General features: G+C 48.0%; 1 protein-coding gene across 1 annotated transcript in view; it reads right to left on the reverse strand.

Moving 5' to 3' along the window:
* The window catches only part of ADGRE3 (adhesion G protein-coupled receptor E3), a 48,197-nt gene that overhangs the window by 7,401 nt on the left and 28,750 nt on the right, over positions 1 to 12,046 (reverse strand). The window contains exons 7-13 of the mRNA XM_049640039.1: positions 11,813 to 11,932; positions 6,009 to 6,193; positions 3,924 to 4,091; positions 1,907 to 2,104; positions 1,377 to 1,612; positions 1,018 to 1,084; positions 513 to 604 (exon numbers count right to left, since the gene is read on the reverse strand). Of these exons, the coding sequence (XP_049495996.1) occupies positions 513 to 604; positions 1,018 to 1,084; positions 1,377 to 1,612; positions 1,907 to 2,104; positions 3,924 to 4,091; positions 6,009 to 6,193; positions 11,813 to 11,932 (1,066 nt within the window). The remainder of the gene's footprint in view (positions 1 to 512; positions 605 to 1,017; positions 1,085 to 1,376; positions 1,613 to 1,906; positions 2,105 to 3,923; positions 4,092 to 6,008; positions 6,194 to 11,812; positions 11,933 to 12,046) is intronic.

Consider the following 12,046-nt stretch of genomic DNA (forward strand, 5'->3'; position numbering starts at 1 on the left):
CAAGACTTCTGTTTCCACAGCCCTTAGAGTCTGGTGGCAAGACAAAAACAAATGATGACTTGTAACATTTGCAAAGTGAGGTACTTCTGCCCAGATCCCATCCAGGGCTGTTCCTGTCCCCACCTTCTCCATGACCTGACCCAGAATGTGCTTTGCCCAGAATAGAGGCCACTGATTCTGTGCAAAGTTGAGGAAAGGAAAGGACATTCCCAAACTCTTAGACGAGGTGACATGTGGTTGATGAACCTGCGTTCACGTGGGGCAAGAGAAGGGGAAGGCAGGGGGCCTAAAACGCATGAAGGCACGACCATGAAAGGGTGCGCTGGGTTCTGGGAACTGTTATGTGATGTTTTGAGTGTGTTGTGAGGATAGAAATGTTCTCAGGACCTGCTATGTAAGGCATGGAAGCAATCCCTGTGTATCAGGGCAAAGTCCATTCTCTCTGGACATCAGATCCTTGGAGCTCTGAGGATAATGCTCTGGATGGGGACATTCCTCTGACTCCTCCTCACCTGGTGTTCTGGAGGGTGGACACATCTCTGTTGAGGGAGGAGAGCTTGTTTTTCACAATCCAGAAGGTCATCAGAAAGAAGGCCAGATTAATCTGCAGAAAGCCCACAGGTGTATTAAATTCACTCCACATCTGGTAAGCATCCTCCTAGCTCATCCAACACCTAACCCGGCAGGTAAGAAGCTTTTGCCTTTTGTAGAAGTCCTAGAAGACTAGACCAACCACCCTGTAACTCAGGCATGTGTTTGTCCTGTAACTTTGGCGAGCACTTCGATGCAGTTCGCATGGAAACTCCAAATTTTAGCACTGAAAGTCCCAGGTCTCAGGAAACATGTTAGTCCTGTTGTTGCAATGGAAATTCCTGCATCATGGGTGGGGGGGTCTCTCATCAGTCCTGGGCCAACTGGAATGATTGCTCCCGCTGCCTGTAACCCTCCTGGTACACCTGGTCTTTGAATGACCGTCACTTTGGCAGGCAGGATGCTCTGATGTCATGTGTTACTCACGGAGAAGATGGTGCAGACGGGGCCCAGGAAGGTCCATACAAATCCTTTGTCTGTGTGGAGCCAGCATCTAAGAGAGAGATGAGAAGTGAGTCAAGAGAACATTGACCTTTGTGGATAAAGAATCACTAGAATGTGTAATATATAATGATTAAATACTTCATAATGAACATTTGAAATAATTAAATCTTAAGGACTTAAAAACAGTTCAATGAACACAAAATTCCATCAGAGAGATGTCTTCGGAGTGGGCACTGACCTTTCCTCTGCCTATCATGTTCGGGGGAAATTAAATCGCTATTGGTTCTATGATGGCCACAGTTGTGCTGGAGAAGATAGGGGCAGTGGGAATTTGCACTTACCTGGTGGGTGTTCCATAAAGGGAAGGTCTGGATGCAGCAGAAATGGCCACGATTAGAGCCGGGACTCCATAGCCCACAGGGAACATGAGTCTTTTCATGAACCTGCTCACACTGGAGTAGTTGACCACCGTCAGGTTGCGTGCCGTGAGGAAGAGGTGTAGACCCTCCAACAGCATCCAGGTGAAGGAGGCCAGGTAGAGATAGTGTAAGGCCCCCGCGATGATGGCGCACAGCAGCTGGGGGAGGAGGAAGGAGTCACCAGGAGGGACTGTCAGGGAGGAGGGTGGCCCCAGGACCCCTCCCATACCTTGCCAGCGGGGAGAACTCGTATATATATATATATATATATAGGGTCGAGTTGTTGAGAGAGGATTGTCTTCTGCTTCATCAGTCAACGTGAAATAGGCTATTTACCCCTCCAGCCTCCCTGTCACCCAACGATATTGTGTTAAGGTATCAGTGCAGCAGGGCTCCACGAACTGAGCGTCCCGTGGCTCAGGGCAGGGGGTCCTCTGTGACAGTGTCAGTACCTTGATCTTGGTCTGGTCGATGGCCGTGAGGAAGAGCAGGTGGGCCAGGAAGAGGCAGATCGAGAGCTGCAGGTGGAGCGAGGTGCTGGTGTTCTGGATGGCTTTGCACAGGAGGAAGGTGAGGGCTGCCAGGAGGAGGCACAGCAGAGAGAGGCCCAGCCCCACGTAGGTGATCACAGCCAGCACGGGATCCTCCTCCTGGGACCCACCGAGGAGGACATCACAGTCAGTCTCCAGGATTAATTTTCCCCCCTTTGGAATGCGGCATCCCAAACATAGGCATGAAGCCAGTTGATAAGAGTTTAAGAAGCGTCTGTCAGACTAAGTCGTCTTCTTCCCGGCTTTACTGAGGTATACGTAACATACAAAATATTGCACACGTTGAATGCACACATTTTGATGAGTTTGGGCATAGGCACAGACCTATGATGCCATCACCACAGTCAAGGTAATAAACTATCCATCACCTCCACGATCCTGTGTCCCCCTTGCTTTTTTCTTTCTGTGGTAAGAAACAACACGAGATCGACGCTCTTGACAAGTTTTTAAGTGCACAATACTGTGTTAACCATAGGCTCTATGTTGTACAGCAGATTCACGTGGAAATGAAAGAATGTGCTAGGCTAAGTCTTGCACTCAAGAGATAAAGGAAGCCCTGTGTCGCAGAGGCCCCTCACGCTCTCTGCTACCTGTCCTTTGGCCGTTTTCTGTGAAATCCAGTGACCCTGACTATTTCTCCTGCCACAGGAGCATGCCTGGACATGCCAGAGGGGTCACAAGTACCAGGATGTTAATACCCCTAGAAGCTTCCCTCAAACAATACAAGTATGGCATTGGTGGATAAATATCCCAGCTCCCTCACCTTTATGTGGGAAGGCTCTGAAATGCATGTTCTAGGATATCTCCCAGGAGTACCCAATGGGATTGAGTCCCAGTTGTCTACGTTGGTAACTTTCTCTCTCCCCCTCCCTCTCCCCGCCTCTCTCTTTTAGAGGGAAGGGAAGGGACACAGGGAGAGGGAGAGAGAGAATCCTAAGTAGGCTGCCTTCCTGGTGGGGAGTGCGATGTGGGACTCGATCTCATGACCCTGAGATCATGACCTGAGCAGAAATCAAACTGACTGAGCCACCCAGGTGCCCCAGTAACTTCCTCTTTGACACACCGCTTACTGGCTGCCTTCTCTTCTCTGTCTCACCTCCCTACACTCCTACTGATGTGTCTTGGGGTCGCCTCCCAGAGAAACTACTTGCCCTCAAATTTTTTGTCTCAGGATCTGCTTACAGGAGATCCCAAACTAAGGCATCTGTCTAATTCAGCTCTTGGGGCTCATCTCCTTAAAGACAGGAGCCACAAGTCTGATGAGCTACGCAGACTCAAGCGAGACTCACCGGTGGGAAATGACAGTTGCCGTCTCTTATAATCACATGGGGATTTTCACTTATTTCAATGTCACTTTATAGAATTTCTTAATCCTTTGTGTTTTTTTTAACCTTAAAAATTGTGAAATATAATGCACATATAGAAAAGAGCACACACACACATGTATCACATGATCCATAATTACTAAATGGTTGGTAAGATCATTAGTCTGTAGACATTATCCCAGAAGCTCTTTCCAATTGCAAACCACCTTCTCCCCCAGAGGTAACCGTGATCCTTTTAGGATAAGCAATTCTTGATTATCTTCATAGTTTTACCACCTAAGTATGCAACCCCTGAGAACATGGTTTAGTCGTGTCTGTTTTTAGATTTTTTAAAGTTTATTTATTTTGAGAGAGAGAGAGTGCAGGCAGGGGAGGAGCAGAGAGAGAGGGAGAGAGACTCCCAAGCACTGCCAGCACAGAGCCCGATGTGGGGCTCGAACCCACCAACCTTGAGATCGTGACCTGAGCCGAAGTCGGACGCTCAACCGACTGAGCCACCCAGGCACCCCTCCCATTTTTTTAAAGAGTATTTATCATCCCCCCAGAGGGGCTGACACAGGGCTGGCTGGAGGAATTAAATGTACACGTTGTACCTGGTTGGTTAGGGCCACGAGGACAGCAAAACTGGACAGGTGGGTGGAGTTGCATATGGTGTGACTTTTGTTCGCTTGTATCAGGAAACAGCCGTCGCTGGACCACTGGCCGCCCTCGTTCATGCTTTTCCAGTAGACGCAGATGGCCTTTTCACTGCTGGGCTTCATCTGAAAGTAGAAGTGCTCGTCACGTTCTTCCTTGGGGCGGACAACTCTCAGCGTGTGGGTCTACACTGGGGTGGCAAGTGAACAGACACGTGGCCTCTTAGAAGTGACTCAGGCGATTTTTATTCTAACTGAAGAGGACGCCTGCCGGGACGCCTGTTCCCACAGTCGCAGTGCTGTTGGGGTTCCATGTAACACGAAACAAAATCAAGGCTCTCTGGGGGGCCAGAATTTTACAGGACGCCATTGGTTTCAGGACTTTATCTGCCACCAGGAAGTCAAACAAACAAACAAACAAAAGTAAATAAAAGAGGGGCGCCTGGATGGCTCCGTTGGTTAAGCGTTTGACTCTTGATCCCGGCTCAGGTCTTGATCTCACGGTTGGTGAGTTTGAGCCCACGTCGGGCTCTGTGTTGACATCAGAGCCGGCTTGGGATTCTCTCTGTCCCTCTCTCTCTCTCTCTCAAAATAAATACATAAACTTTAAAATAAAATAAAATCAAGTATCTATGGCTCATAGAGTTTTCTCCTAAACACTCCCGAAGGCAAATTTCCATGATGTCTTCATACCAGTTGTGTCCCTGACCCCTTATAAAACAACTGCTCATGCAATGAGACGGGGAAGTTTAGGAAAGAAATGTCGCCAGGAGAGAGAGAACAGAATCAGCCTTCCACCTCTTCTTTTTCTCCCAGGGGTTTCCAGAGCATCACTTCATGGGGCCAAGGAGACGAGGAAAATGTTCTCCTGTTGGGAGGCTGTATCTCCTTTGATAATTCACTAGACCATCTCTAGATGCCATATATCAAAAATTCCATACTTAGATTTTAGGCCTCGGATAGGCGAAACCGACATGTCCCCACTTTCTCCCCCTCAATTCTTATTTTCTTTAAAATTAAAAAATAAGTTTATATATCTTTGCCAGCTTTCTTGAGATATAATTGACATATAAATTACGTAAGTGTAAGGTATTCAACATAATTATTTGATCTATGCATACGCTGCACAACAAAGTTAATTAACATCCATCATGACCTGAGCCGAAGTCGGACGCTTAACTGACTGTGCCACCCAGGTGCCCCATAAGAGACTCTTAAATACAAAGAATCAACTGAGGGTGGCTGGAGGGGTTGTGGGTGGGGGGTGGGCTAAATGGGTAAGGGGCATTAGGGAAGACACTTGTTGGGATGAGCACTGGGTGTTATACATGGGGGGTGAATCACTAGAATCTACTAAAATCATTACAGCACTCTATGCTAACTAACCTGCATGTAAATTCAAAAATAAAATAAAATTCCAAGTCCTATGCTTAACCAACCGAGCCACCCAGGCACCCCCAAATTATTATTATTATTTTTTCAGATTAAAAAAACAGTAGGGGTGCCTGGGTGGCTCAGCCGGTTAAGTGTCTGACTTCGGCTCAGGTCATGATCTCACGGTTCATGGGTTCAAGCCCCGCATCGGGCTCTGTGCTGAACGCTTGCTCAGAGCCTGGAGCCTGTTTTGGATTCTGTGTCTCCTTCTCTCTCTGCCCCTCCTCCATTCTCACTCTGTCTCTCAAGAATAAATAAATGTAAAAAAAAAAGTAATCTCTACCTTGAACGTGGGGTTCAGACCCACAACCCCGAGATCAAGAGGCGTAGGCTACACCGACTGAGCCAGCCAGCAGCCCCCGAAAAATTATTAATGAGCTGCTTTGCATGGTGGTTTTCTTAGGACGGGTTCAAACTCTGGGAAGACTGAGTCTAAATCCAGAAATACTACATCTTCTGAATCTCAATTCAGACCCACCACATTTCACGAGGCTCCTGGCTACGGTATTCGACGGCACAGTCCAGAAGCCCAGACTGGGGAGGGAGTGCACATTGTTTGGTCCACCTCCAAGACCCCCTAAGCACGCTCAAAGAGCAGCTCTGACCCACCTTCACGTGCTGAAAAGTCAGAATCACAGACTTGGGGAGAGATGTATTCCTTTCGGGTCCAATAGCGGCACTCACTACCTGAGAGTTCAGGTAAACTCGGTCTTTGCCATTTGCCTCTTCAAAGAACGTTGCGTTTATGATGTTTCCAAGAGAAGAGTATGAAATAAAGGCAATTGCGGTGGGACCTGAGGAATCGGAGAAATGAGAGTCTGAAAAAAAATGCCACCATTCCTTCCCCACGCCTATGATACATGCACACACACACACACGTGTGCATATACACAGGTATACGTGTGCACACATAGTCACATACCTGAGCGCGAGTGCAATAGAGATTCTCACTGTCTCTCCCTTTTCCACCTCTGACACAGACTTCATGTTTTTGGCCCTGAACTCTTTTTCTGGACTGAATAGGGGAAAACTTGGGGGAAGAACTGGATGGACCGAGAGAGGTTAAGCTGATTTGTGTAAGAGAGGACACTGCTGGCCTTAGGAGAAAATGATATCGAAGTTGGGGGGAGGGCCAAGAAGAGGCTGATGGGATTTTGAGGGAGGAGGAGAGGAGAGAGGTGGGTCAGCCTCGAAGAGGAGGAAACTCAGCAAGTTGGGTAGGTCTTATGTGGTGTCATTCCACTTCCTCTGCTGCCTTCTGGAGACTTCCAGAAAGACTGGCTTATTTCTCAAGACTTGGAGCATTTGCTTTGCATTCCTTTTGGATGAAGAATAATGTTGAGACTGGACTTAAGGAAACCTGTTAATAGTTGGGTTACACGTACGTTTATCTCTTTGTATGTATGAATGTAATCATCTCCTTCCGTATATTATATACGTAAACCAGATCTAGAAATAGTGTATATAGAAATCATAATATGGGGATCCTGGGAGGCTCAGTCGGTTGAGTGTCCGACATCGGCTCAGGTCATGATCTTGTGGTTCGTGGGCTCGAGCCCCACGTCGGGCTCTGTGCTGACAGCTCAGAGCCTGGAGCCTCCTTCGGATTCTGTGTCTCCCTCTCTCTCTGCTCCTCCCTTGCTTGTCTCTTTGTCTCTCTCTCAAAAATAAATAAATATTGAAAAGAAAAGAGATCATAATATACCTATACCTCTACCTATTCACATATTCAGTTTTCTTTGATGGAATGCCTACTATGTTCCAGATACTATTCTGGAGATACAGTGGGGGACAGGATAAACCACTTCTTAGGGATCTTACTTTCTGGTCCAGGAGAGAAGCAAACAAACATAAACAAACCAATAAAAGCCTATGTCACAGGATGATCAGTCCTACGGAGAAAATTAAGTGAGGTGAGGGGACAGGCAGATTTGGCGGATGCTATTTCAGACAGTTTTCAGACAGCAGAGTGATGGCAGGGAGGGCCAGGTGGGCATCGACAGAAGAGAACGTGCCCCGCTGGTTCAGGGAACAGGGAGGAGGTCAGTGTGGCTGAAGAGGGGTGTGTAGGGTGGAGAGCGTGTGGGGGGGAGGGGGGAGGGCAGGGGTGATGGGGGCAGATCCTGCAGGGCCTTATAAGCCTTGAGGAGGGCTTTTGCTTTTATTTTAAGACAGTGGTTGGGGCGGCTGGGTGGAGAAGGAAGTGGCTGACTCTTGATTTCAGCTCAGGTCATGATCTCAGGGTTCATGGGTTCGAGCCCTGTGTGGGGCTCTGCACTGGCAGTGTGGAGCCTGCTTGGGATTCTCTCTATCTCTGCCCTTCCCCCCCCCCCCACCTCTCTCTCTCTCTAAAAGAAAAAAAAGATCTTTTATTTTAAGCTAGTGGAAAGGCACTAAAGATGTTAAGCAAAAGAATGCCATAATTTAACATACTTTAATAGGCTAAAAGTAAAAATGCACATGATATATTTATACCATGTATTTATAACTATGATACAGTGGAAGGACATGCATATGGCATATATCAATAGGATGGGCCAAATTGTGTCCCCCCTACCCCCCAAATTCATTAAGTTCAAGTCCTTCAGAATGTGACTGTTTGAAGACAGGGCCTTTATAAAGATGGGGCCAGAGGAGGGAGGACCTGACTTTGGTGCCGTGATGGAAATAGGCAATCCTGGGAGGCATCACGGAGGGGGTGAGAGCTGAGCCGCATTGAAGAGTAAAGAAGAAGAACTCTGGACACGCAAAGAGAGACCGGAGACGTGCACTCACAGGGAAAAGACCGTGTGAAGACAGAGAAGGTGGCCATCTGCCAAGGAGAGAGGCCTCAGAAGAAACCCACCCTGCCTGCGCCTTGATCTCAGACTTGTAGCCTCCAGAACTGTGAGAAAATAAGTTTCTCTTGTTTATATAAAAGGAGAAAACAAATGCATTTGTAGTTAGCTTGAATATAATGGATTACGGGCTATAGTATGGGTTATACAGAGTTACAGGATGCTATGACCATATTCCCATGTCCATAAGTTTTCTTTTTTCTTTGTAGCCGCAGAGAAGTCCACGCCGCAGAGGCCATCTATGTGGATGAGTGAGGATTGTAGGGACCGGAAACAGGTTAACAGGTTTCTGGATAAAAGTCCCTTACTAGCTCTGCAGTAAAATAAATTCCTGTTCGAATAAATTCTTCACACGCTTCTCTACTGAGGCTTCTCTGGTCTTGCCTGAGGGAACAGAAGCGATTCATTTCTGTTTCTCTGAGTTCATGACAGTTTTCCATTTGTCAGAGTGAAACAGCGGTAGGTGGACGGAAAAGACGGGCAGGTGATCTGTCCACCTGCTCTTAGGCTTAGAAACGGCTTAGTTTTGAGCAGAGGTATTCTGGTTACGAGCAAAATCACAAGCAGAAAAGAGAAGGGTGGCTGTACTTTTCCAAGGTCAGTCTCTGTGGCCTGGGTTTGTTCTCTGAGATGTTTTACAGGGGACGTGGTGTCATGTGACTGTCTGTCTCGAATTACCTGGGACAGTCCCAGCTCACCTCCGGTGGGTGTCTTCGGGGCGAGGTGGTAACACCTCCCTTCGATCTTAAAGTTGTTACTCTTTGAAGGTCATTTATAAGGTCGCTCTAGATGAGCATTTCTCAGTTGGCGGGGGCGGGGGGGGGAGTGGCAATTCTGCCCCCTCTTGGGACATTGGGCAATGTCTGGAGGCATTTTTGGTTGTCGCACTGGGTGACGGCTACTGACGTCTAGTGGATCAAGGTGGGGGAGAGGCTGCTGCTCAACATCCCTACTGGACGCAGGATGGCTGCCATGACAAAGAATAGACACAGCCTGAGGGACAGACAAATGTCCCTCTCTGAGCTTGTCACACATCTGTCAATGGGTTCTTTTCTCTCATTGGGAATGTTGAGGCATCGCCCTAAATGTGGATTTAATTCAGCGAACATTTGTCCCTGTCCTCCAGGTGATGTGCCCCTCGTGGTGACTATAGAAAGAAATCATGATTTTGGTCCTTATGGGGATTCCAGCACAGTGGGGGAGACAAAGACGTGTCAATCAAGACACAGCACAACACGTTAGATGCCAGGATGGGGTAGGTTCGAGATGCTGGGGGAACGTAGAGGAGGGAGGGTCAGGTTTTGGTGCCGTGATGGAAGTGCGCAGTCCTGGGAGGCCTCATGGAGGAGGTGTGGGCTAGGCTGTGTTGAAGAGTAACAGTTCACCCAGTGGAGTGGTGGTTGGCATTCCTGGCAGAGGAACAGATAATGCAAATGTCCAGAGATGAGACTATGGGGCATCACTGGGGGAGGGTGAATAGTCCCGTACTGGGCACCTCTAGGCCAGGGGCTCCTTGAGGCACATGCAATCACATTGCGATGTCTGTAATTTACTTAAACAGTTCAGCATAGGCAGCTGTTGTGGGCTGAGCTGTGTCGTCTCTGAATTCCTATGTGAAATCCTGACCCCCCACGACCCCAGGATGCGATTAAAGAGCAAGCGGGGCCACAGATGTGTTTTTGTCTGGCTTGCACTGGGCAGTCGTGCACACTCTCCACAAATCGTGAGTTTCCGAAGAACCTGGGGACAATGCCGGTGTGAATCACGTGGCTGGAGGTTGGCTTCTATCCTCCGCCTGGCCCGTTCTCGAACGGGGCAGATTCACGCGCTTATCTTTTTGGGGGAGGAGAGGAAGTAACAGGAACTAATTGCCTCACTTCCTCAGCTCAGCATGTGGTTAGTTGTCCACGTTTCGTTGTCTTTCCTTTGGGACTTTTGCTGACATTACAGACCAGCTGTACCCACATTTACAGGATGGGATTTTAAGACCTCATTTATCATGTTACACCAGTTATAACGCCATGGCAGCTAACGTAAGACCAAATTTGAAAACCGGAGGTATTCGCGGCACCTGGGTGGCTCAGTTGGTTAAGCATCTCACTTGGGCTCAGGTCACGATCTCGCGGTTTGTGAGTTCGAGCCCTGTGTCGGGTTCTGTGCTGACAGCTCAGAGCCCGGAGCCTGCTTCGGATTCTGGGTCTCTCTCTCTCTCTCTGCCCCTCCCCTGCTCATGCTGTCTCTCTCTCTCTCTCAAAAATAAATAAACATTAAAAAAAAATTGAAGGTATTCATGCAACCCACCTGATTTTTGGTTTCTCTTGAAACACCAGAAAGTCTGGCAGCACTGGGACAGTTAATAGTTTAACATTCCATTCCTTTGTACACAGGATTAGCAGGTGCTGTAGGTGCCTTGACTATTCCCGGGGCCCTCTTGGGTTTGACAGAGAGAGAGCGAGTGCACACGAGCAGGGGAGAGGGCAGAGAGAGGGAAGGAGAGATTCCCAAGCAGGCTCCATACTCAGCAGAGGGCCTGATACAGGGCTTGATCCCATGACCCAGGGATCGTGACCTGAGCCGAATCAAGAGTCAGATGCTTAACTGACTGAGCCCCCCCCCCCCCCCCCCCGGCGCCCCGGGTTTCTTATCTGCTGATAGATTCTATTGCGAACAATTGTAACTCTCTACCTGGGGGCATTCCCTATAGGGAGTGTGTTTGATTTGTACACAGGGCAGAATGGGAGAGCTCGGTAGGGCGGGTCACAGTTACCACCTGCAGCAAATCTGCTCACTGACATACTGACACCTGTAGTGGCCGTCCCCTCTTCTCTGTCTCATTTCCTCTCTCGCCTACTGGGATGGTTAATTTTGTGTCAATGTGGCTAGGCCATGCTACCCAGCTGTTGGGTCAAATGTGAGTCCGGGTGTTGCCGTAAAGGTATTTTTCAGATGAGGGTAACATTTCCATCAGGAGACTTTGAATAAAGTAGATTACCCTCCATCACCCAATCAGTTGCAGGCCTTAAGAAAAAGACTGACTTCTCCCAAACAAGAGGGTATTCTGTCTCTCGGCTGTCTTTGGTCTGCAGCTACGACATTAACTCTTCCCTGGGTCTCCGGCCTGCTGGCTAGAGTTTAGACTTGCTACTTTCCATAATCACATGAGCTAATTTCTTAAGATCTCTGTTTCTCTTTCTGCCCACACACATATCCTATCGATTCTGTTTCTCTGGAGAACGGTGACTAATCCGCCTACCGATGCCTCCTGGAATCACATCCCAAATACACTCCTTATGCTTCTCTCAGGGACTGCATTTGGGTGAACCCCGTCGGAGACCTGGACAGAAAAGCCTCCAAATTGCAAAGAAGTGTCTTCCACACTGAAGAATAGAAAGCCTCCACTTTGGGGAGGTTTTTTTTTTGTTTTTTTGTTTTTTTTTTTAAGGAAAAGACTCAAATGACACAGTCTTCGGGTAACAAACCAATTAGGAAAGATCTTATTGGCGACTCTCTCAATGACTCACATAATGATGCTGATCTGTGTGTCTTAGAGGTTCTGAATGCAGCCACTACATGTACCTTTCACGTTTTCCTGCACGATGTCATTGCAACGGATGTCCACTGAGTTCATGTAGGTGTTCAAGCTGAAGACCTTTCCTTCTTCAGAGCAATTGTCTGTAACAACTAGAGTTTCAATAGCTGGTGAGAAAAACAACAGGCAAGTTTATCATTATTACAAGCTTTAAAAATGTGAATAGCAACATGAACAGGTCACATTTACTGAATGTCTAGAATGTTTCAGGCACTGTACAT

This window comes from Panthera uncia, chromosome A2, assembly GCF_023721935.1.
Source record: "Panthera uncia isolate 11264 chromosome A2, Puncia_PCG_1.0, whole genome shotgun sequence".
Classification (NCBI taxonomy): Eukaryota; Metazoa; Chordata; class Mammalia; order Carnivora; family Felidae; genus Panthera; species Panthera uncia.